The sequence below is a fragment of the Oryctolagus cuniculus genome, chromosome 5 (genome assembly GCF_051225735.1).
Source record: "Oryctolagus cuniculus isolate XC-2025 breed Fujian yellow rabbit chromosome 5, ASM5122573v1, whole genome shotgun sequence".
NCBI lineage: Eukaryota > Metazoa > Chordata > Mammalia > Lagomorpha > Leporidae > Oryctolagus > Oryctolagus cuniculus.
In genome coordinates this window covers 41,736,962-41,763,789 of record NC_142871.1, presented here as the reverse complement: position 1 = coordinate 41,763,789, position 26,828 = coordinate 41,736,962, and the positions used below count along the sequence as shown (strand labels likewise).

Below are 26,828 nucleotides of genomic sequence, written 5' to 3'. Positions count from 1 at the left end.
ACTTCCCAATGACATGAGAATCTGTGTTGGCGAAATATGGTCCCATAGTGGCTAGGGTATCATTGTGATCCGGTCTGACAGAGCTGCAATTTACATAGAGGTAGCCTCAGGGAAATACTTTTGATAACATGAAAATATATGCAATAGTTGCCAAGACAAACTTTTGTGAAAAATGTAGGAAAAATATCATAACATTAACTAATATATAAGAAGCTTTATATTGATCTGTGCACCACTACTGTTTGATATAAAGCAGAATTTATAACTTCATCAAATGAAACTTATGTAATAGAGAATCATTAGGTATTCTAGGAGAACAGCCTAAAATACTTAAATTGATGTGATAATACAAACTGATTAGCCGGCACCGCGGCTCACTAGGCTAATCCTCCGCCTGCGGCACCGGCACATCAGGTTCTAGTCCTGGTCGGGGCGCTGGATTCTGTCCCGGTTGCTCCTCTTCCAGTCCAGCTCTCTGCTGTGGCCTGGGAAGGCAGTGGAGGATGGCCCAAGTGCTTGGGCCCTGCACCCACATGGGAGATCAGGAGGAGGCACTTGGCTCCTGGCTTCGGATCAGTGCAGTGCCGGCCGTGGTGGCCATTTGTGGGTGAACCAACGGAAGGAAGACCTTTCTCTCTCTCTCTCTCTCTCTCTGACTGTCTAAACTCTGCCTGTCTAAAAAAAAAAAAATACAAACTGATTAAACTGGCAAAAAAAAAAGTAAATTTACCTTTGGAAAAGTTATATATATACTTGTATCTAACAGTACACTGGAAATGTGAAATTAATGATGTGTAATGGGAGAAAACAAATAACTAAATTGCTAAAAAATTTCAGAACATTTATGGAGATTTTGGGCTTGGTTAATGTATTATTTTAAGAAAAATTAATTTTTTGGATGAAGGGTTTTGATGGCTGTCAGAGTTATAGAAAATCTGCTTTTGTACACAAAAGATTGTAGAGGTTGCTTTTTCAGAATTATAATAATATGTTTGAGGACTATATTGCAAGAAGGTATTAAAATTTATAATTATAAAATACAATCTCACAGAAAATATTGGAAAATATTATTAAATAATTCTGGTCACAAATTTTGAGAGGTCAGGAAAAATATCTTACGGATGAAATGCTACTCCTTGGTATAAACAAATTAACAATGAAATCCTGTCTTTTGCAAGAAAATGGGTGCAACTGGAGACCATTATACTTGGTGAAATAAGCTAGTCCCAAAAAAGACAAATACCATATGTTTTCTCTGATCTGTGGTAATTAATTGAGTACCTAAAATGTAATGTATAGGAGTGCAATTGATATTTTGAGATCTGATGATCATTTACAGCCCTTGTCTCTACTGCTGAGGAACAGTGTTTTTCCCTTCATACGATTTGTTGATCTCATTTCTTAGTGTAGGATTAATATTCTAAGTATAAAGTAGCCTGATAATAGATCTTTGTAAAAATTAACAGTGGGAATAGGAGAGGGTGGAGGAAGAAGGGTGGGAGCATGGGCAGTATGGAGGGATGGGGAAGTATCACTATGCTCCTAAATCCGCATGGATGAAAAGCATGGAATTTGAATACCTTAAGTACTTTTTAAAGAGATAAATAAGATAAAAGACTCTGTGAAACACCATCCATTGAGTCATGCATAAGAGCATTAGTGGGAATTCTTTAGATATTTTCTGACAAAGTCACAGGAAATTATATAGTTTTTAGCATTTTAAAAGTAATTCCAATATTCAACTTATATTTATTTTACATTTTCTTATTATAAGATTATGAGCCATTCTGCTACAATAGAGAAGTAATTTAAATTATGTTCTCTGCTTCCTCCCTAGCTTATATATTAGTCTGTGAATTTTCCTTGAACAGATTTTACACATTTTGCCTCTGATCCATTATTCTGCCTAGCAGAAAAATAAAAATAAAAAGCTGAATAGACTTGCACACAAGGTGAAAACTATGAGTCTTTTCCCTTTTCTTTTCTTTTCTGACAGTGCTTAAGGCTTACATTTTGTTAGCACTTATGTTGCCTGATAGTGTTCATCTGTGATTACTCTTTTAATTCTCACAATTATCCTATTCATGATGAGTACAGTGATATTTAGAATTCCAGCCTCAATACAAATACACCATAAATGTGAATGGGAATTCTCATCCCTCTTTAAGAAAAAACTTTTGTCTGGTGCTGCGGTTCACTTGGCTAATCCTCTGCCTGCGGGGCCAGTACTCCGGGTTCTAGTCCCGGTCGGGGCGCCAGATTCTGTCCTGGTTGCTCCTCTTCCAGTCCAGCTCTCTGCTGTGGCCCAGGAAGGCAGTGGAGGATGGCTCAAGTCCTTGGGCCCTGCACCCCATGGGAGACCAGGTGGAAGCACCTGGCTCCTGGCTTCGGATCTGCCCAGCACACCAGTCACAGTGCGCCGGCTGTAGTGGCTATTTGCAGGTGAACCAATGGAAGGAAGACCTTTCTCTCTGTCTCTCTCTCTCTCTCTGACTGTCTAATTCTGCCTGTCAAAAGGAAAAAAGAAAAAGAAAAAAAAACTTTTAAGATCCATATCATTTACAATAGCTACAAAAAATTTAAGCAAGGACATACAAGAAGCCATGAGTCCTTTCTTAATATAATATGGCTTTCTTATCTTTAATGTGAAATTAAATAGGACACAATATAGATATTGACAAGAAAATCCCCTGCCCATTATGTTTTTCTAGTGTGTATGTATAAATATGTATATAGGTGCTATGTGAATTTTAAAGATTATTTTTACATGATCAGTGTGTAGCAAACTACCTTTAATTTTTCATAGATATTATAGAATAATGTTTTAATTTGTGATAATATAGTCATTCAGAACATTTCAACAATAGTTTGATACATGTATTCTTTTCCAATTAAGCTTGTTCCTGTGACTATATAGTTTGTCTTTCCATAGTGCAAATAAAATCTCCTGATGGGAAACTTCTTTGTAGTGGTAGTCTGACTTGGGATGATGTTATGCCTTTCTCCTGTCTCCTTTTGCTAGCTATTCCTGCATGTATGAAGTCAGCTACAACCACAGCACAGCAGGTGAGAGGGAGAAAATCAATTGCTGGCTGGCACCGCGGCTCACTAGGCTAATCCTCCACCTGCGGCGCCGGCACACCGGGTTCTAGTCCCAGTCGGGGCGCCAGATTCTGTCCGGTTGCCCCTCTTCCAGGCCAGCTTCCTGCTCTGGCCCAGGAGTGCACTGGAGGATGGCCCAAGTGCTTGGGCCCTGCACCTGCATGGGAGACCAGGAGAAGCACCTGGCTTCTGGCTTCAGATCAGCGCGGTGCACCGGCCACAGCGCACCGGCCGCGGCGGCCATTGGAGGGTGAACCAATGGCAAAAGGAAGACCTTTCTCTCTGTCTCTCTCTCTCTGTCCACTTTGCCTGTCAAAAAAAAAAAAAAAAAAAAAAAGAAAAGAAAAGAAAAGAAAATCAATTTCTAAAATGACCAAACATCAAGGTTATGTACAGAATTGTCATTGTGAAGTATTCTATCAGCCCTGGGCTGCCTACCTCTGAACATGTTCTTATGTGAAGAAAATAAATGAATGACAAAATACAAATGAAAACAATGTAATTTTTTAAAAAAATCATTGCTATTTTTTTGAACTGTGATAATATGCATATATTCTCACAGATTTGCTAGTACTCTTATTTCAAATATTTATATTATATCTATTTTTAAACATTATGACACACACATTTTTTTCTTGTGCATGTTCTTTTCATCTTCTTTAACCAATTTTCTCTGGACCCTTGGTATTTTCCTTAATAATTTGTAATATTTCTTTATGTATAAAATCAAGCCCTTATATATTTGTTGCATACTTGTTCCTTTTTAATTGTCTCAATTCCCTTAATAGTTTTATTTCTGTATATAAAAATATTTCAATTTTATGTGGACATTGATTGGTCTATTATTTGACTTTTTAATATCAGATTTGCTTAGTGAAGCCTTCTCTCTTTTTTAAAAAAAAATTTTTTTTATATATTTGAAAATAAGAGTTACACAGAGAGGAGAGGCAGAGAGAGAGAAAGAGAGAGAGAGAAAGAAAGAGGAGAGAGAGAGAGGTCTTCCATCCGATGGTTCGCTTTACAATTGGCCCCAACTGCCAGAGCTGTGCCAATCCAAAACCAGGAGCCAGGAGCTTCTTCTGGTCTCCCACATGAGTGCAAGGGCCCAAAGGACTTGGGCTATCTTGTACTGCTTTCCCAGGCCATAGCAGAGAGATGGATTGGAAATGGAGCAGCCAGGTCTTGATCCGGCACCCATATGGGATGCCAGGGCTTCAGGCCAGGGTGTTAACCTGCTGAGCCACAGTTGTCAGCCCCAAACCTTCTCTTAATAACACTGACAACATAAAAAGTGTCATTTCAGTACATAAGGGATAATTTTGCTAAGGAGGTAGCTAGAAAATACTGGAATTTGAGGGAAAATAGAGGCATACATTTTAGGGAAAATGTACAGCTGGTGCCTGCAGCCATCAGAATATATTTTTCCCAATAATTTTTTTATTAATGACATCAGCAAAGATCTGAAGATGGTAATTTTTAGATAATTTCCAACTCTTATCTTCAATAAATGCTTTATATGTATACTTATATATATATATGGAAAAATATATAAATATATATATGGGGCTTCAATATAGAAAAAAGAGAAAAGAAACAAAGGAAATTGTAACTTTGGGTTATTTGCAGTGGAGTAGCTCATAAATTTCCTAGGGGATGGCTAAAATTATCCCTGAAGCAGCAGTCAAATACTAAGCTTCTTTCATATTATGGGAGGACAATTGTACTCATACTACAAAGTACCTTGAGATCAATCCTGGGATATAAATACTTAGTGTGGGGAAATTAGGCACAGGAGGCAATTCAAAGATGGCATCCAAAGGAAGTAAGGTGGGCGGTGCCCAAAGTCGTTTACCACCAAAGCTGATTGGCCGCGCAGCATCAGGGGAGGTGACAACTGATGATGAGTGTACAGACATATGGCTGGTCCTGTAAAAAGTAACCCTGCAAAATGACCTTTTAAGTAATTGGTTGGTCCTTATGCCCTGCCCCAGTAATCCTACGGTCTTGTGCTTTAAAAAGCTCTGCTACACGTGCAATAAACTGAGTTCTTGCTTGCTTGACTTGACTCCCTGCTGTGTCTGATTGTCTCCAGGATCCAGAGGCTGGGTAACGGGCAAGTGGCGCACTTACCTTTCTTCGAACCCAGCCCATCTTCGTTCGGGTGGACTAAGACCCAGCACTTAGTATATATGATCTTGTATTAAAGCTGTATTTTGTAAGAATAATCTATCAAGGAAAACTTGGCCCCCTTCACTAGATAGTCAATGAATGAGGACTGAGCAAAAAAATCAAAACCTTAAATAGGTTTAAACATAAGACTTTCTAAATCATATATAACGTGGTCATTCTATAGGACTAATTAGGCTTTAACCAGAACACAGAGTGGAAAGGAAAATCATTGCCTGATAAACTCATAAATTCAAAGAAGCAAAGGGGACAAAAGGAACAGAGAAAGTTTCATAAAATAGTAATTATGACATTGATTTTTTATTATGCTTTTAAATTGACCAATATATTTATGACAACAAAAATCTAAGGTTCTAAAAATCGGGTATTAAGAATAGCCTTTTGATCAGGAACCGTCCAAAGGCCTTATTCACCTCTGATAAACTCATGAGCTTCTTCCACAATGTTAATAACAAGCCACCTGGGAAAATAAAAGTATTTATGTTTTCAGTTAGTTATGAAAATATGAATATAATTTAAAAATCTAGTACACAAAATTAATTAAAATTTTAAATTATACAATGTATTATATTAGTACCTCCACTTGACCATTAGATTTAGCAAATTATGTAAGAAAATGTGTAGTATTGGGTAGCATGACAGCAAAATTTAAGAACCCCTTTACCTTAATCTAGAATTACACCTATTCAGAAATGATTGAATAATGAACGATACTTTAGTCACAAAATTATATGGGATAAATAAAGGATAAATTTTTTAAATGATTATTTTATTTCAAATAGAATAAAATATTTTAAGATCCATGGTAAGCCATTTCCTATTCCTGCTTAAAAGGTTTCATTTATTGGAGAGAATATCTTCCTGGGGAAAAAGAGACATAGTTTTTCTCCAACTCTCACTGAAACTGAGTAATATTTGGTAAATTAATGCCCCAAGACTCCGAGTTATTTCACAGAAAAGTAGATTGAAACTAACGTATGTACACAGTTCTAATTCTAAAATGCTGAGCGTTAATGAATATTATTTGTTAAGCCATTGGCAGTTTAATATTTTCAAGGAAGTAAACAATTACCCACAGCCTAAAGTTAAACAGCTACTGGTTTAACACTAATTCAGATTTAAATAAAGTTTGACTTCAGACAACTAACTTAACTTTTATGGGTCTTTTCACTAAAAATGAGTGTAGTGTCACCCATTTTGTGCTGTTGTTATTAATGTCTATAGACATTAAATATGTCTAGACATTAACCCTAATATCCATCATTTAAATGATGCTCAACAAATACTATATAACTGGCTCTCTCTGTAGCTGATCTTTCTACTTCCATTTCAACTATATTACTTAATTTATTCTCTATCTCAGTGGATGACACCATCTTACACTCTTTCAGCAAAACAAAAACTGACTGAGTCAGTCCTTCCTTCTCCTCAAATGTAGCCATCACGTCCTATGGTTCTGATGATCTTGTGCCCGTTCACATCTGTCCTGTCACATAAACTCCCACTGATACTGGTGTATTAATGCATTTTTAAGTGCTAGCAATAATTCTAGATGCACACTGTTACAATTTACTCTCCAATATTCCTAATATTTTTAGTTGTTTAATCTGAAAAATCACATCGGTCGCCCACTAAAAAGCCCTTAGCATTCCTTTAGTAAGAACAAATACTAGATAACTGTGCAATTCATAGGAACTCTTATCAGCTCCCTATCTTTTCTCATCTTCCTTGGGACAACTATTTCCCCTCCTCTGATTTAGATTCATGTACTAAATGGAAAAATCAACCTCGTACATCTCCTCCTGTGTTGTAATTGTATTTCAATGATTTGCACTGGACCCAGGATAGTCACTCAGTGTTTAGCCTAGGCACTAGAGAAACAAGAAGTCATATACTTTTCAGTCTGTAAGGGGAAACTGAGAAGGAAATCATTATAGTTACATGATTACACAGTATGAAAATGATAATGGAAGAGATCCCCCATTAGTAAAAGAAGTGTAAGGCAGTTCTTTATACTGATGTAGGTTTGACAACTGAATGATCAGGATAGGAGTCAGAAAAACTAAGCCAACAGAAAATTGAAAGAGGAACAGGAATTTGTCATGCAAATAATGAGGGGAGGTGGATTCCAAGTAGCATGACAGTTAGGGATCAGCAGTCCTTCGAACACAGAGTATGGGGAGATAGGAGGTAATGAAGGACCCCGTTTTCACAGACGAACGAGATGGAATCTTAATCTGAAAGCCAGACTGCTATTAGGATAAATTTAAGAAAAATTTAAGAAGAGACACATAAAAAGATATTTATTTTACAAAGGCTATTCCCACAGGAACTAGGAAATATTGATGATGGTTTGACAGAATCTTATCAGGGAATAGAAGGGGATAGTGATGAAATCCAGGGGAGAAATTATAAGGATTTGCCTTAGAAAATCCTGATATTGGAGAGGAGGAAATAGAACCAACTCTTAGAAGTGGGGAAACAGATAGGACATCATTACTTAGGAGAACAATTTATGGTTGAACGTAACAGCTTCATATGGAAAATGTGAAATATCTGTATAATGTGAAAGCAAAATTTTTGTAGTATTAGTGTTCACAAGTGATGTCTTGCCTGGAGACAACATACTGGTGCTTAATTCAATTAATACATTTTGGAGTTTCACTTGGAAAGAAAGAAAAGAGTAGGAGATTCAGGACAAATACAGTCCTGAAAAAATAAGGAGCCAGGGAATGGGTGTGAAGCTTAGCAGTTAAGATACCTGCCATCCCACACTAGAGTTCCTGGGTTCAATTCCTGGCTCTCCCTCCTGACTCTGGCTTCCTGCTAATTCAGACCTTGGGAGGCAGCTGTAAAGGCTGAAGTAAGTGGAATCCTGCCACCCATGAGAGAGATCTGAACTGCATTCTCAATACCTGGTTTTGTCCAGACCATCCCAAGCTATTGAAGGCTTTTGGGGAGTGACCCAGAAAATGGGAGGGTGCTCTATGTCTCCTGCGGTCATTCTGTCTCTCAAATTTAAAAAAGGAGAAAAAGAAAAACTGAGGTGGACTAGAGGAACAGGGTATCAAAACACAAACTCTATCATTTATATGTAGAACATATGCTTTTTTCATATGCTTTACAATAAACTTACATTTTGAATATAGTTATCAGTGAAAATGTGTTGTGATAATTTATATATGAATTTTATGTATTAAGCTATGAGTTCTTGGAATGTTAAACATCTTTATCATAATTTCTTTCCACTAACATAAAATAGAGTACATACTTAATAATTCTTGCTGAATGAACTATTAATTGTATTCAGATCATATCTGACTAATTCATTTAAGTTTTATTCACATTATAATTCATAATCATACCTGTCATTTTATTTACTCTTGAAAGTGTTCTTATTGAAGTCAAATGTGCTTTTTCGTATAAATTGAAGTCAGGGGCGAGAATGTTTGCATCTTGGTCTGTGAGTGGCCTATGTGGGAACCCTAGTAGTATTTCCACTGTACTTTCAAAATATGGGCGATATTCTGCTGCCTCACAAAATTCAAAGGCAGATAGAAAATCCATGGTGAAGTCTCTTTCAGTTGCAGAAGAATATTCTGATCTAAAAGATAATAATAAATAAAATGAACAAAATGGTTCATTTCAGATACAAACTAAAGACCAGATATGTATTTTCATACATGCATTTTACATAGAGTTACTGTGTAAGTTAGTGAATACTCACCAGGATCTGCAATTTTAGTATAATGGAATTAATCCCCCATAAGAGCATTTATAAGTTAAAACAATTATAGCGCATAGCAATCCTTTTATCACTTCTGTAAGATTTACTCCTCTGTATTTTTCATTGTATATCTCTAATTTCTATCCTGCTCACTTCTCTAAGCATCAGTCATTTTCTACAAAGGTAATTTGGGACTGTGTAAAATGAAACAAAATAATGAGTAAGAGATCATCTGATAGTAATTTCTGAGAATTCTGCAAAAAATATTTAACTTATTTTTTAATATTTATCTCATGAGTATGCATAGAATTATCTAAACACATGAGGAATAATATATAAATGAAGTATTTGGCATGGTAACCAAAGCATTGTCCTGAAGAACATTCACAACAGAGTCCTAGACCAAACAAACAAATAAAGAGTTCAAATTCTTTTGATTGCATGCAAGTGGAAGTTTCAAGGTAGCAAATGGAAAGTGATTCTTTCTTGCTGAGAATTACTATAAAAGAATAAAGCATTAAAAACATGTTTGATAGCATCACAGATTAAAAGAGTTTTGAGATTCATGAAATAAAAACCCAGGAAAGAAGGGTGATCATAGACTGAGTATGAAATATGTGAATATTTTTCCACTCAAAGAAATAGAGGATATTGAAAACTATAGTTCAAATGTTGAGAAAATAGGAAGAGTCTTTGGTAGAACTGTGGAATCAGAGAAGAAAAATGTTAGTTGATGACTAACCAAATTGAAGAGGCCATGATATACAACTCCATGTTTCACTTAGGAGCATGAAAACACACAAAATGGGTTTTGTAATGAAGAAATAAATGAGCTCACAAAGACTTCAGCCCACTTTTGAATAACTATAATCCCCATTTTGAACTAAGGTGATATGTTTCCAACCTGACTGCCTGGAGTAAATATTAATTCTCCCTGTAGTAAGACAGTATATCTATGGACACAAATTTTCTCATTAAATTTCAATGGCAGTGTCCAGCACAGGGGACAAACCAGCCAAAATAATAAAACAATAACAATTGCCTGACAACTAAAGGAACTACATGCACACATCCAGACATGTACACATGATAGGATCTCTAAGAGACACATATTTTGGAGTTATGAAGTATGGGCTTCAAAAACAGTTACGATAACAAACGGCCGATTGACACATTTCAGAAGACAGTTTAAAAATATAAAAGCTAATCAAATGGGAGTTGCAGTAATGAAAACACAATAATAAATTAAGATCCCAATAGATGGCTTTAGCATTATTGTAGAAAAGTAGAGGTTGCCCATGGGGCAGTGGTTAAAGCCCCAGCCTGCAGTGCCAGCATCCCCTATGGGCGTCAGTTCAAGTCCCAGCTGCTCCACTTTTGATTCAGATCTCTGCTATGGCCTGGGAAAGCAGAGTCCCTGATATCAGCGTGGGAGACCCAGAAAAAGCTCCAGTCTCTTGGCTTCAGTTCAGCTCAACTCTGGCCGTTGTGGTCATTTGAGGAATGAACCAGCAGATGGAGACTCTCCTTCTGGATCTACCTCTCTCTGCAAATCTGTCTTTCAAATAAATTTTAAAAATTGTGAAAAAAAATAAAGAAATAGCAGAAAATGGAAACAAAAGCCAGATTGTGAATTGAAAGATTAAAACAAAATCCTCAAAGACAAAAGTGAAAAGAGTAGGAAGTATAGAAAATTGTGGAATTGATCAATAGCGGAAAATTTTAATATATATTATATATATTTTTAATATTTTAAATTTTAATATATATTCAGGGAAGTTTCTAAAGGGGAGAACTTATACAAAGAGGCAGAATAATATTTGAAAACGAAGTGATGACAATTTTCTAAATCTCATGAAAGACACCATATTCTAGGGCTGAAAAAGTAAAGAAGGATCAATAGAACAAATAAATTTAGGAACATCAAAATAAAGCAACAAAAAATTAAAGCTACAGAAGAGAAAGGACAAACAAATCATGTTTTAAAAGATATATTTATTCATTCGAAAGCACATTTACAGAAATAGAAGGGGAGACAGAGACAAAGAGAGAAAGCAGAGAGAGATCTTCTATCCACTGGTTCACACCCCAAAGACCGCAGTGTCTCAGAATGGACATGGCATAAGCAAGGAGCCTCTAACTCCATCTGGATCTCTCACATTGGTGACCCAAGAACTTGGGCCATTCTGCTGCTTTTCTAGGCACATTGCTAAGGAACTGAATTGGAAAAAGAGTAGACAGGAATCGAGTCAGGACTCATAAAGGATGCCAGCATCATAGGCAGCAGCTTAATCCACTGTGCCACAGTGCCAGCCCCAAGAAATAATTTCTAATTAAGTGAAAACATTACCTAACACGTATCAGAAATAGAATTAAGTTCTTTATTCTAGACATTGAAATTAGAAGTCATAAAAATAATAAAAGCTAAAAATTTCTAGTAGAAAATATAACAATGTAGCCGGCGCCGTGGCTCAATAGGCTAATCCTCCACCTTGCGGCGCCGGCACACCGGGTTCTAGTCTGGTCGGGGCGCCGGATTCTGTCCCGGTTGCCCCTCTTCCAGGCCAGCTCTCTGCTGTGGCCAGGGAGTGCAGTGGAGGATGGCCCAGGTGCTTGGGCCCTGCACCCCATGGGAGACCAGGAAAAGCACCTGGCTCCTGGCTCCTGCCATCGGATCAGCGCGGTGCGCCGGCTGCAGCGGCGGCCATTGGAGGGTGAACCAACGGCAAAGGAAGACCTTTCTCTCTCTGTCTCTCTCTCTCACTGTCCACTCTGCCTGTCAAAAAAAAAAAAAAAGAAAAGAAAATATAACAATGTATATGCATATATATGCACATATATAAATGAATATATAAGGCCAAAAATAACCAAATAAATATATAAGAATATTCTTGAAATATAAAGGCAAAATTATCATATTTCAGATAAACAAAAGTTGAGACAACTTTTCACTACAGATCAGGAAGAAAGTGAATTTTAAAAGATTTCTTCAAGGAAAGGAAAAATATGCCAGAGGGTAGTTTAGAGAGTCGGGATGAAAAGAAGGGAATGGGAAAAATAAATGCTTAGGCAAAGCTTAACAAATACTTTTTCTTTACAAAATAATCATCTATAATATTTTTGATAGCACATTATTTCAACTACTCATTGTGGCAGGGAAAAAGGGATTTGAAATATTCAGAACTCCTTGACCTTTTCAAGAAAAGTCCCTATGCAAAACTTAAATATGCCGCTAATGTGCAATTAGAGTGGATACTAAAACAGTATTGAAAAAGAAAAGAACTCAAGGATCATCATGCTGGACAAAGAACAAAGCTGCACTAGCAGCCACTGGTCAGACACCTACTGCATCTGAGCTCCTTGGGTCAGAACCTGAGCCTCCTCAGACTCTGAAGCATTGAAATCATACTGATTTTTTCCTCCTCACAACAAATGCACAAGAAAAATTCAATGGAAAACACCATATATTTGTAAATTAGGTAATACAGTAACAATGAGTCAAACAAAAATCGTCAATGAAAATTAGAAAATTATATTTATTACTTCTGCTGGTTAATGTGATGTAGTAAAATTTATGGTATTTATGTAAAGCCACTTCTGAAGCAAATCTATATTCTTGGGTGGGTATGAATTATATATAAATTTCATTTCTTGATAAGAGCAAAAATTAAAGTAAATGAAAATATATTACCAAAGAGAATAAGAAAATAGAGAAGCCCTGAAACCAACAAAATACAAAATTACCTTAAAACAGAATTTTGGAAGTCAAAAATTACAAAACCTTAAAGAAAAAAATAGAAGAGGTTACCAAAAAATGGAAAAATCTTCCATGCTCATGGATTGGAAGAATCAATATCATCAAAATGTCCATTCTCTCAAAAGCAATTTACAGATTCAATGCGATACCAATCAAGATACCGAAGACCTTCTTCTCAGATCTGGAAAAAATGATGCTGAAATTCATATGGAGACACAGGAGACCTCGAATAGCTAAAGCAATCATGAACAACAAAAACAAAGCCGGAGGCATCACAATACCAGATTTCAGGACATACTACAGGGCAGTTGTTATCAAAACAGCATGGTACTGGTACAGAAACAGATGGATAGACCAGTGGAACAGAATAGAAACACCAGAAATCAATCCAAACATCTACAGCCAACTCATATTTGATCAAGGATCTAAAACCAATCCCTGGAGTAAGGACAGTTTATTCAATAAACGGTGCTGGGAAAACTGGATGTCCACGTGCAGAATCATGAAGCAAGACCCCTACCTTGCACCTTACACGAAAATCCACTCAACATGGATTAAAGACTTAAATCTATGACCTGACACCATCAAATTATTAGAGAGTATTGGAAAAACCCTGCAAGATATAGGTACCAGCAAAGACTTCTTGGAAAAAAACCCCAGAAGCACAGGCAGTCAAAAACAAAATTAACATTTGGGATTGAATCAAATTGAGAAGTTTCTGTACTTCAAAAGAAACTGGAAAGTGAAGAGACAACCGACAGAATGGGAAAAAATATTTGCAAACTATGCAACAGATAAAGGGTTGATAACCAGAATCTATAAAGAAATCAAGAAAGGAGAGGTTTGCGGGTGGGAGGGACGTTATGGGGGGGAAGCCATTGTAATCCATATGCTGTACTTTAAAAATTTATATTCATTAAATAAAAATTTTAAAAAAAAGAAACTCCGCAACATCAAAACAAACAATCCACTTAAGAGATGTGCCAAGGACCTCAATAGACATTTTTCAGAAGAGGAAATCCAAATGGCCAACAGACACATGAAAAAATGTTCAAGATCACTAGCAATCAGGGAAATGCAAATCAAAACCACAATGAGGTTTCACCTCACCCCGGAAAGAATAGCTCACATTCAGAAATCTGCCAACAATAGATGCTGGAGAGGATGTGGGGAAAAAGGGACACTAACCCACTGTTGGTGGGAATGCAAACTTGTTAAGCCACTATGGAAGTCAGTCTGGAGATTCCTCAGAAACCAGAATATAACCCTACCATTCAACCCAGCCATCCCACTCCTTGGAATTTACCCAAAGGAAATTAAATTGGCAAACAAAAAAACAGTCTGCACCTTAATATTTATTGCAGCTCAATTCACAATAGCTAAGACCTGGAACCAACCTAAATGCCCATCAACGGAGGAATGGATAAAGAAATTATGGGACATGTACTCTATAGAATACTATACAGCAGTCAAAAAACAATGAAATCCGGTCATTTGCAACAAGATGAAGGAATTTGGAACACATCATGCTGAGTGAATTAAGCCAGTCCCAAAGGGACAAATATCATATGTTCTCCCTGATCTGTGACAACTAACTGAGCACCAAAGGGGAAACCTGTTGAAGTGAAATGGACACTATGAGAAACAGTAACTTGATCAGCTCTTGTCCTGACTGTTGATGTAGCATGTAATACTTTATCCATTTTAGTATTTTTTTTGTTCTAGTACTATTGGTTGAACTCTGTAATTAACACACAATTATTCTTAGGTGTTTAAATTTTACTGCAAAGTGATCCCTGTTAGGAATTTGGAAAGCATTATGCTGAGTGAAATAAGCCAGTCCCAAAGGGACAAATACCATATGTTCTCCCTGATCGGTGACAACCAACTGAGCACCAAAAAGGAAACCTGTTAAAGTGAAATGAACATTATGAGAAACGGTGACTTGATCAGCCCTTGCCCTGACTGTTGATGAACAACTTAATACGTTATCCCTCTTAGTATTTTTTTTTTGTTTGTTCTACTTAATACTTTTGGTTGAATACTGTAATCCATACACAGTTATTCTCAAGTGTTGAAACTTAACTGAAAAGTGACCACTGTTAAATATAAGAGTGGGAATAAGAGAGGGAAGAGGAGTGCAATTCGGGACATGCTAAAGCTGACTTACCTCAAAAAGTAGAGTTAGAAACATAACAGGGGATTCCAATTCAATCCCATCAAGGTGCCATGTACCAATGCCATCTCACTAGTCCCAGTGATCAATTTCAGTTCACAATTGATCATAAGGATAGGACTAAGAACCAAAGGGAGCACATAAACAAGACTAGTGTCTGCAAATACTAGCTGATAGAATCAAAAAGGGAGAGAACAATCCAACATGGGAAGCGAGATACACAGCAGACCCATAGAATGGCAGATGTCCTAAACAGCACTCTGGCCTCAGAATCAGCCCTATTGGCATTCCGATCTGGCTGAAGAGCCCAAGAGAATATTTTAGGCATAGAAAGCCAAGACACTCTGGAAAAAGAAAAAAAAAAAAAAAACTAAATGAAAGATCTTCGCGAGTGAGATCCCAGTGAAAAGAACAGGTCATCAAAGAAGGAGGTACCTTTCTCTGACGGGAGGAGAGAACTTCCACTCTGACTACGACCTTGTCTAAATATGATCAGAGCTGGTGCACTGAAAAGGCCTTGGCAACTCATGACAAGAGCCTAGGGTGATTACTGATGCCATAAACAGGAGTGTAAATTTGTTAAGTCAGCAACAGGAGTCACTGTGCACTTACTCTTCATGTAGGATCTCTGTGCTTAATGTGCTGTACATTGTGATTTAATGCTATAACTAGTACTCAAACAGTATTTTTCACTTTGTGTTTCTAAGGGGGTTCAAACTGTTGAAATCTTTACTTAATATATGCTAAACTGATCTTCTGTATATAAAGACAATTGAAAATGAATCTTGATGTGAATGGAAGGGGGGAGGGAGAGGGAAAGGGGAGGGTTGCGGATGGGAGGGAAGTTATGGGGTGGGGGGAAGCCATTGTAATCCATAAGCTGTACTTTGGAAATTTATATTCATTAAATAAAAGTTAAAAAAAAAAGAAAATTAGTTCTTGGGGAAAATGTAACTACATCAGTGAAATCTAATAACATGTAAGTAAGAAGTTACATCAGTGTTACACAGAACCTCACAGAGAGGAATGCAGAGGATCCTGCCACACTGTGCTCAGGGAAGCACACTTCCCTGATACGGGTCACGGGGGCAGTCCTGTCTCTGCTAAGCAGGCTAGGTGAGGGCACACCTACCAATGGAATGGGGCAGCAGAAGGCAGCAGGTGGGTCTTCTGTACTGGAAAGGAATGCTGATTTCCGGAGCGCGACACTATGATCAAAACTCTAGATACATGTGCCATAGGTCCAGATGTACTGCCAGATAAGGATCACCTGGACGTCCCTTGTCACGGAACATAAAGCCCAGTTTTCTAATGAACTTTCATTAATCATTATTATGCCTACGTGCTTTCCTGTGTGTATATTTGTTTGTACCCAAAAATAAAAAGTGCTCGCTGGGTCTACTGATGGTGCTCTCCTGCGGAAGACTCCCATGTCCTGTCTCATCATTATTGAGGAACTTTTCAACTCATCCCCTGAGCCAACATTTCAAGAAAAGAAAATCTAAGGCCAGTCTTGCTCAGGAGTGTAGATGCAAATTACAACTTCTGCTAGCTTACTAAAGGTAATAATGAAGAAAAAGATAATTTTTTATGGCCAATCTTGTTTATTTCGTAGATGGGAGAGTCTCACTCCATTTGAAATTAAATTGCGTATGCTTAACTGTGACAGAACAATAAAGAAAAATCAGGAGGCTTTCTAAATGTTGTCTAATTATATTCCATATTTATTCATAAAAACTTCTAACAAGCTTAGAGTAGAAAGGTAGGTGCTTTTTTTAAAGTTATTTAACAAAATCCTAAATCTAATTTTAGAACATTTATTCAATATTATACAGCAATATATTAAGACAAGAAAACTAATAAATATCAGAATGTGAACTGAATAATTCTTAGTGTCTGCACAGTAAATTACTTGTATATAGATGTAAAACCAGTATAAAATCTATTAGAATTGATATGACAATAATAAGAACTTTAGAAACAAAGTCATTAAGAGAGTCACTTGTATTTTCATATGCCAGCAGTATAAATAAATGAGAAATTAGATAAAAATCATAGTTATTAGCAACATAAAGTCATCAAATTTGTAATAATAATTCTAAAAAATATGTTAAACAAACCAATACAGTTATTCTAAAAACATCATCAAAAATAAATATACAAATGTTAGGCTTAATCTCATGATATGGTTACTTCTAGAAATAAAAGTATATATTAACTGCTTGATATGGTTTAGCATAACAAATGAATACAAAAAAAGTATTGAGAAGATATAAATTATTCTCAAATTGACCTACAAATTAATGCAATCCCAACTCAAATCTCAACATTTTTTTTCTGCTGGTATTAACTTGCCAACTGCCAAATTTGTAAATATATGCAAATGGTGAAATATACCAAAGATGATCTTGAAATGAGGAACATGTTTGGAAGAATTACAATATCTATGCATTATCCCTCTTAGTAGTTTTTTTTTTGTCTGTTCTACTTAGTATGACTGGTTTAATTCTGTAATTAATACACAGTTATTCTTAAGTGTTGAAATTTAACTGAAATGTGATCCCTGTTAAACATAAGAGTGGGGATAAGAGAGGGAAGAGATGTACAATTTGGGACATGCTCAAGCTGACTTGCCCCAAATGGTAGAGTTAGAAACATACCAGGGGACTCCAATTTAATCCCATCAAGGTGGCATGTACCAATGCCATTTCACTATTCCAAGTGATCAATTTCAGTTCACAATTGATCATAATGAAAGGACTAAGAGTCAAAGGGAGCACATAAACAAGTCTAGTACCTGCTAACACTAACCGATAGAATAAATAAAGGGGAGAGTGATCCAACATGAGAAGTGAGATACTCAGCAGACTCATAGAATGGCAGATGTCCTAAATAGCACTCTGGCCTCAGAATCAGCCCTAAAGGCATTCGGATCTGGCTGAAAAGCCCATGAGAGTATTTCAGGCATGGAAAGCCAAGACAATCTGGCAAAAAAAACAAACAAACAAACAAAAAAAAAAAAAAAAAAAACCACCACCACCACCAACAACAACAACTAAATGAAAGATCTCTGTGAGTGAGATCCCAGTGGAAAGAACAGGTCTTCAAAGAAGGAGATACCTTTCTCTGAAGGGAGGAGAGAACCTCCACTTTGACTATGACCTTGTCTAAACAAGGTAAGAGTCAGAGAACTCAAGGGGCTTCCATAGCCTTGGAAACTCATGACTGGTGCATAGGGAGATTACTGATGCCATAAACAGGAGTGTCAATTGGTAAAGTCAACAACAGGAGTCACTGTGCACTTACTCCTCATGTAGGATCTCTGTCCTTAATGTGTTGTACATTGAGACTTAATGCTATAACGAGTACTCAAACAGTATATTTCACTTTGTGTTTCTATGGGGGTGCAAACTGTTGAAATCTTTACTTAATGTATACTAAACTGATCTTCTGTAAAAAAAAAAAAAAAAAAAAAAAGAAGAAGAAGAAATTATCAATTCCCAACTTGACTTTCACTGGGATTAAACATGACAATAGGTCTGATCTGATTTCATCATCATATAAAAAATCATCTATTATTTTTCACTTTATGTTTCTGTGTGTGAGCAAACTGTTAAAATCTTTACTTAATGTATGCTAAACTGATCTTCTGTATATAAAGAGAATCGAAAATGAATCTTGATGTGAATGGAAGGGGAGAGGAAGTGGGAAAGGGGAGGGTTGCGGGTGGGAGGGAAGTTATGGGGTGGGGGGAAGCCATTGTAATCCATAAGCCGTACTTTGGAAATTTATATTCATTAAATAAAAGTAAAAAAAAAATTAAAAAAAAAAGAAAAATAAATCTGGTTAAAATACATAAAAAAAACAGGTTACACTGTAAATTTAGTCATGAAGACATTGTAAAACTCATACAAAACAAATAAAAGGTTTGAAAGGGACTGAGTCTTGCATAAATACAACAAAATACCAAGAGGCTGAAGATCTGCATAATCTCAGGATAGATTTTTTTTTCTTAAATCAGAAAAACTGATTAAACCGTTAAGAAAACATTGAAAAGTTGGTCAAGATTAAAAAATTTTTACGCTGGGAAGGACATTGTGGTGCAGTGTTTTAGGCTTGGGACTTGCTTAACACTGGGACACCAACATGCCACATTTAATGTTGGTTCCAATGTTTCTCTGTTTTCCTCCCGGCTTCCTGCTAACATGCCTGAGATGCAGTAGATGATGGCTTAAGTGTTTGCATCCCCGCAGCCCATGTAAGAGACTATGATGGAGCTCCTGTCTCCTGGCTTTAATATGGCACAGCCATGGCTGCTTGTGGGCATTTGGAGAGTGAACAGGTGGATCTCTCTCTCTCTCTCTCTCTCTCTCTCTCACTCTCGCTCTCTCTCTCTCTTTCTCATCTTATCTCTCTTCTTCTCTCCCTTCTCTGCTCACCACATTCCCTCTGCCTTTTAAAAAATACATAATAAATAAACCTTAAATTTTCTCTTCCCGTTTTTTTTTCTTACATTAAAACCTTATTAAGTAGTAACCTGTTAAACATAAACTAAGAGAACTTAATACTTCAGACCCTTTTTTTTTTTTATTTGGTGGTGAGAGTTTAACAAATCTGGCTCAGAATTTTACCACCTTACTCATGTAACTACCTTGTACAGTCATCCCTCAATATCTGCAGGTTCTGTGTCTGTGAATTCAACTAACCTCATTGGAAAATATTGAGAAAGAAAATTGTACCTCTACTAGAAGAACATGTGCAGACCCTTTGTTTTTCATTATTATAATATAGCAAATATTTAAATAGCTTTTACATTGTATTAGGTGTTATGTGTGATTGATCTAGAGATGGCTTGAAGTAAACATGAAGATGTGGATAGGTTATATGCAAGTACAACACCATTTTATATAGGATATTTCAATAGATTTTTGTATCTGCAGGGATCCTGGAACCAATCCCCAACAGATGCTGAGGGGTGACTACATATGTCATCTGGAATCCAAGAACAGACAGACATTTATTGCATGTTGCATTCAATAAAATTGAATAGTCATAAAAAACAGCTTTACTATGAACTAACTATAAGAAAATGCTATGATCTTCCTCCTGGAAAAGGTGTACATACAGCCATCTTTTCATCTATTTCTCTACTTAGATGGATTTTATATGCACTGCAAATAAAAATGAAAGACTCATTTGCTGAGATGTTTTGGAAAAACGGGAAATGAATACTGGAGGTAAAAATATCTATCACAGAGAGTGGTCATCTTACATGTCATTGAACTTCGGCTTTGCAACGTCAACCGCGGCTCGATGGGCATCCCACATATATTTGATCACTGTAGTATCATCTCTGTTGATAATGGGAATAGTTCCAACCTTGGATAGGGTCATCCTTGACTGCATATACTACAGAATAAATAATGTGTTTTATGTAAATAGAAGAACCCAACATGTAATTAAAATAAATTTAATCACAATTCCCATCGATTTCTAAAATATGTTTCTGTGAAATAGATTTATTTTCAGAATCGATTACTGCATTGAATAGGACATTCTGCTTTTATTTACTTTACGAAGATTTGTGCTAATTTACTTTCATATGTGAGCATGATTTGGTAATTATTATTAGCAATTATACTGAAAAAACATGATACATGAAATTATATTAATTTTCTATTAATCATCCACTCAGTGGTATTTCAGGACATTAAAAAGAATAATTCCAAGGGAAGGATCATTACTATATACTTACAGTTTTAAATTTACATTAATATGAAGTTTTGTCAATTTTTAAGTAATACATTCATTGAGATATTTTCAATGTCTTTATTGATACCATTCAGGAAAAAAAAAATCACTGTATTCTCTTACCTGATAAAACCTTTTGGCTCCATCCATAGCTTGTGGGTAGGCTCTACGACATTCCTCAATTGAATAACAGAAGTCAGATCTGCGTTCCTCTCCAGATAAAAATTCTATCTTATACGGCATATCTCTTAAAAACCCAGATTCAACTGCAGCAAGGAAATTCATAGCAATCACATAGAAATTAATACCTGCAGTGTAACAGAGAAGAAAGTTGTCTGGAATAACCAACTATCTAATAAAAGAAGAGTTAGGTAAAAAGCTCAAGTCACTGAATATATATATAAATTTAGTTTATCTTTCAAGTAATATTGTCAAATGTACTGGCTCTAGGTTATGTCTAAGGGTAGAAAAACTTGGAGTTAATCACAGTCTGGAAATTCTCCACATTAGGGGCACAGTCTGGTTGCAGATAGCTGTACATAAATGAACTTCATGCAACTGAATTCCAAGTGATCAATGTTCTGTACTTATTACTCTTCAAGTAGGAAACAGATCACAAGGTTTGCCTGAGAAAGCAATTGACAATTTGGTGTACATGTACACAGTGCTCGGTATGTGACTTAGGAAACAGCCTAAATCAAGAAGTTCAGCATGAACTATCCTTTCAATTCTTGCAGATCTTCATGTTTCTGACTCCCTTCTCCATAAATCCCCACTGCATTTCTTTAACTTTAGATTTAGTATTTTTCTTCAGCTTCTTGGTGCTAACTCCTCTCAGTCAAGTGCTCAGATTCTAAGTAGCTGTGTATATTCTGTCTTTGGACTGTTCATCTACTTCCCAATGACTGTGCTCATCTTGTCTGAGAGAACCTGAAAGCTCTAGACCTTGTCACTCCTAGGTTCAATCCCACAGGCTGGTTTTCTGGGATCCCAGGCCTAGTTCCAGGATTTCTGACAATGAAACGCATCCTCCCATCTTTCTGCTTAACTAACAGAGAAGCATTTTGATTGCCCATCCTGCTGTCAGGAAAGCTAGGATACCTAATGACACAAAACGTGAGAGCAAAGACAGAAATTTCATCAAACATTCTTCAGTCTTAGATGTCAAGTCATTTTCTCACTGTTTAATATCTGGTACACTAGGTGACCTCCTCACTCCACTTGTTTGTACCTTTAATCTGAATGCTTAAAATTGAGTGAAATATTGCCAATACAGTTTACTGTGAGCTGTCTGTTAGAAACTATTAAGCCTCTGAGATGTGATATAAACATTAGGTCACTGAGGCCCAAAATTCTCACACCTGATAAAACTTGGCACAGATGATCGAAAGGTTAGTGGAAGGTCCATTGCTTGGGAAAGCCCCTCACCTGGACATTCCAGATTGCTGAGACGTGACACTGTAGAAAAGGGACTTTACCAACCAGCCCTTCTGCAACAGGACCCTTCCCAAAAAGCAACAAAAAAGCTGCCACCCATTGCTAGTGGGGCTGAACACTCACTTTCAGCCTCTCTGCCCACTCTCTGGGTGGCTTACAATCCTGTCCCAAACTGCTTCCATGGTGCATATTTTTTAAGCCCGAAAACCAGGAAACCTAACATGGTCTATAGTGTGCCTAAAAGAATTTTGTTCATTACAATATGATCTATTTTTTTTTAACTTTTATTTAATGAATATAAATTTCCAAAGTACGATTTATGGATTACAATGGCTTCCCCCACATACTGTCCCTCCCACCCACTACCCTCCCCTTTCCCACTCCCTCTCCCCTTCCATTCACATCAAGATTCATTTTCGATTATCTTAATATACAGAAGATCAGCTTAGTATACATTAAGTATGGATTTCAACAGTTTGCTCCCACACAGAAACATAAAGTGAAAAATAATAGATGATGTTTTTTAAATGATGATGAAATCAGATCAGACCTATTGTCATGTTTAATCCCAGTGAGAGTCAAGTTGGGAGTTGATAATTTCTTTTCTTTCTTTTTTTTTTTTTTTTTTTTTTTTTTTACAGAGGATCAGTTTAGTATGCATTAAGTAAAGATTTCAACAGTTTGCACCCCCATAGAAACACAAAGTGAAATATATTGTTTGAGTACTCATTATAGCATTAAATCTCAATACACAGCACATTAAGGACAGAGATCCTACATGAGGAGTAAGTGCACAGTGACTCCTGTTGTTGACTTTACCAATTGACACTCCTGTCTATGGCATCAGTAGTCCCCCTATGCTCCAGTCATTAGTTTCCAAGGCTATGGAAGCCCTCTGAGTTCTCCGATTCTTATCTTGTTTAGACAAGGTCATAGTCAAAGTGGAGGTTCTCTCCTCCCTTCAGAGAAAGGTACCTCCTTCTTTGAAGACCTGTTCTTTCCACTGGGATCTCACTCGCAGAGATCTTTTGCCAGAGTGTCTTGGCTTTCCATGCCTGAAATACTCTCATGGGCTTTTCAGCCAGATCCGAATGCCTTTAGGGCTGATTCTGAGGCCAGAGTGCTATTTAGGACATCTGCCATTCTATGAGTCTGCTGAGTATCTCACTTCCCATGATGGATCACTCTCCCCTTTATTTGATCTATTTTTAATATACATTTTTTTAAAAAAATTTCACTTCTAATGGGTTTATATATATGAATAAATCTTTGAGAATCAGCAAATACATTATAAAGAATGCAATAAATTACATAAATTTTGCAGTGAATGTGTCTGTGTGTTTTAGTGGCAGGTTTAGAAAGGCAATCTATAATTGATCAATAAACTGATTTAGGGGCAGTGAATTTGGTGTGCTGGTTAAGATGCTGCTTGGGGGCCAGGGTTGAGGCGTAGTGAGTGAAGCCACTATGTGTGATGCCAGCAGCCTGTATGAGTGCCAGTGAGTCCTGCCACTCCACTTCTGATCCACATCCCTGCTGATAGCCCAAGAAAAGCAGCATAAGATGGCCAAAACTTGAGGTACTGTCACCCATATTGGAAATCCCAGTGAAGCTCCTGCCTCGTGGCTTTAGCGAGGCTCAACCCTTGTTGTCACTTCCATCCAAGGAGTGGACCAGTGGATGGATTGCTTCTCTACCTCTCTCTCTCTCTCTCTCTCTCTCTTTCTCTCAATCACCCTCTCCCTCACCTTCTCCCTTTCTCTCTTACTTCCTCTCTATAATTTTTAACTTTCCAATAAATAAATCTTTTTTAAAAAGTGCTGCTTTGAATAACTGCATCCCACATCAGAGTGCTTGGTTTGAGACCTGGCTTTGCCTCTGATCCAGCTTCCTGCTAATACAAAACCTGTAACAGCAGCAGATGACAGCTTAAGTACGTAGGTCCTTGCTACCCACTTGGGACACTTGGATTGAGTTCCTAGCTCTTGCCTTTGTCATGAACTAATTCTACTATTGCAGGCATTTGGGAAGCGAACCAGTTAATTGAAGATGTTTCTTTCTTTCTTCACCTCTCTGCCTTTCAAATAAAGTGAAAATAAATTTTAAAAAAATTAAGACATGAAAAGCTATTTTAAAAATAGAAGGAGGAGAGTTTAGATTGTATTACTACTTGGTGAAAAGGGGAAATTACTCAAACTCTATCAGTTTCTGTAAGATTATCGTGTAGGTACTAATATTAATTCTTGGGTAGGGACTGAATTAAGCACGTCTCTGAAGAGCTTAATCTATTTACGTGAAATAAATGTGGAATAAATGTTAAATGTTTGGGAAACAGGCTGAAAATATGTATAATCTACAACAGAAACTCTGAAATGATAGATAAAAAAGTACAATATTTTCCTTTAAAATCTAACTAAAAATAATAATGCTCCATAAATTACTATTTGCAAATGGTCATCATGAGAGTTTACCTGTTTCAAGTTGGTTGCATAAATTCATTAGTTCCTTGGAAATTGCACAGAAAATTGTATATCTCTAAAAAGCAAATTTCAACGTTTACCTCAACTTAGCCTACCCCATAAAAAAGCAGAGCAAGCCACATGGCCACAGACCAGGAAAGAAACACGAGGCAAATGTGACACTTACCTCCCCAGCCACTGCTGCTGGATATGCAGCCACCACCAAAAGCGCAGACTGAGCTGTTCGAAGGGTCTGAGAACCGATCTGCAAAGCAAAGAGAGTAGCTAAGGATCCCCACCATAGAAATTCAAACTTACAGTAGAAAATCATGAGAAAGAGGGGAAAAGATACACATGGCCCACTCCAGAAATTAGGAAAGGAATTATAATTCTTTCTCATAATGAATAATAATAAAGAATAATAATAAATGATAAATCTTTCTCATAATAAATGATAGTCTGAACTATACCACAAAATGCCAATCTTGTCAACTTTAACCAGCAGCCAGTCCCAGGGAAAACAGTAGAGCAAGCATTTAAATTTTATTACTCCCTTCCCTACAATATGCCTCCTATATTATGAAAAAGATAGCCCATGTTTGTGTTGGGAGATTATTGTTAATGTATCAATATTACTCAAAGTTATCTATAGATTTAATTAACTCTCCCAACACTCCTAAAAGTACTTCTAGCAGAAATAGAATAGAAATAGAAATAGCATGTGGTCCATTAATAGCTTTCCATGTGCTGGCCAGCTCTTGGAGAGTCGAAGCTTCTCAGAAACACCAGTCTGTAAAGCTCACGCATTGAGTAAGTAGGATCAGCAAAGCATCTCCTGTCACAGACAGCCTCTGTTACTTACTTGATCTTTCTCCCCTATGCAGAGTGACTTGAAAATTTAAAATGTACAAGAAGTAATTTGAAGTTTCAATGTATTGCATCCTATACTGCTATTCTTCATTCAACTGTGTTTCTTGGGCATCTAGTTTCTTACAAAGAACACAAATTTGGGGGACAAAACAAGAAAATAGGAAGATACTTCAAATAAAAAACTTGGTTCAAGAACCAGGCAGAATAGTGGAATTCCCCTAAACATACAATGAAAAGAGATGATGTTCAGAAAAACACAAAATTCCAACTGAAGCATCACATCTCCATTGGTTTCATTCTACCTACTTTGGTTCATACAGAGTGATCTAGTTACTAAGCCTAAGACTGTGTTCATTTCTTCTGACTGAAGCTAACAAGTAACACAAAGTGTAACTTACGTTGAGTGTCATGTCTTACGTTGACTAGCATTATATGAGGCAAAGCCCAGAATTTTAGGGACGGTATGTTCTTAACCTTATCTAGTACCAAATTTCTCCCTGAGCTTCAGAATTAAAAGAAGACTTTGTCATATTTTTTATAATAAATCCACCTGGTCTACAAAATAATATTACTTACAGAAAAGAGTATTTGCACCATTAGAAGTTCTGAGTACTGGAAAATAAATGATTGTATTGATTCTGCATTTCATAAACATTCAGACAGGAACATCTGAACACATTAGTTAGGCATTTTCAGTGCTCTGAGTAACAGAGAAGGGAAAAGCTGCTTCCTTGGGAATAATTAAGATGTACATACCTGTCTTATACAGTCTTCCATAAAATATGGTTAGTGCCCACAGCACGTTTTCTGAATTGTTTTTTCCAAACTGAGCAAAATATTTGTCTGATTCTCTCATAAGAATCTTATACATTTTCAGGCGATCAATATACTTCCAGATATCAATGATTATTTTGTTGTTCTGTACTGGAAATTCTGTTATGCTCCCACTAATCTGGTCCCAAAGAAAGGGGACATCTGTGGTGGACACCGGATCTTGGGCACAACCAACAGAAAAGAGGCTTAGGAAAAGAAAAGTGGGGATCATCAAAGCAGCCCACATCCTCTCACTCATTTGTGCTTAGCCGAAGTCTCCAACTGAAGCAAAACATCCAAGGAAGCCCAATGATCCCTCTTTTAAGTTATCCCTCCTTTAAATTAGAATGACAGATCTCTAAGCAGATAGTACCTAAGGGAAGATCACATGGGTAGATAATTAGAAACAGATAAGGAAGGGCAACTGTCAAACTTAGTCATTAAAATGACTTAGGCCATTTCCAACTGCTTCTCAAATAAATAGTTAGGTCAGACAATTTATTGCAGGTAGTCAAATGGCCAATTATTTCCTTTGGTTCCAAATACCTA

At 36.8% G+C, this 26,828-nt stretch overlaps 1 protein-coding gene and 1 long non-coding RNA gene across 2 annotated transcripts in view; one reads left to right on the top strand and one right to left on the bottom strand.

Annotated features, from left to right (window-relative positions):
• Nucleotides 1-5,557: 5,557 nt before the first annotated feature.
• LOC149126478 (protein LEG1 homolog) lies at nucleotides 5,558-26,590 on the bottom strand. Its single transcript, XM_089332706.1, has 6 exons — nucleotides 26,223-26,590; nucleotides 24,784-24,861; nucleotides 20,824-21,008; nucleotides 20,222-20,358; nucleotides 8,655-8,893; nucleotides 5,558-5,749 (listed from the first exon to the last, which is right to left on the bottom strand). Exons 1-6 carry the CDS (start codon nucleotides 26,536-26,538, stop codon nucleotides 5,643-5,645), a joined length of 1,062 nt encoding a protein of 353 aa, XP_089188832.1. The 5' UTR covers nucleotides 26,539-26,590; the 3' UTR covers nucleotides 5,558-5,642.
• Nucleotides 16,087-26,828, top strand: part of LOC149126477 (uncharacterized) — an 89,314-nt gene continuing 78,572 nt past the window's right edge. The window contains exon 1 of the long non-coding RNA XR_016233760.1: nucleotides 16,087-16,511. This is a non-coding gene — a long non-coding RNA (uncharacterized LOC149126477). The remainder of the gene's footprint in view (nucleotides 16,512-26,828) is intronic.

Excerpts from the sequence above, each read along its gene's own strand:
- LOC149126478 (XM_089332706.1), bottom strand. The coding sequence starts at position 26,538 with ATGAGTGAGAGGATGTGGGCTGCTTTGATGATCCCCACTTTTCTTTTC. Across the intron at positions 24,862-26,222 it reads TGGAAGACTGTATAAGACAG|ATCGGTTCTCAGACCCTTCG; the intron begins GTATGTACATCT and ends TTTGCTTTGCAG. Across the intron at positions 8,894-20,221 it reads AAGCCGAAGTTCAATGACAT|ATCAGAATATTCTTCTGCAA; the intron begins GTAAGATGACCA and ends ATTATCTTTTAG.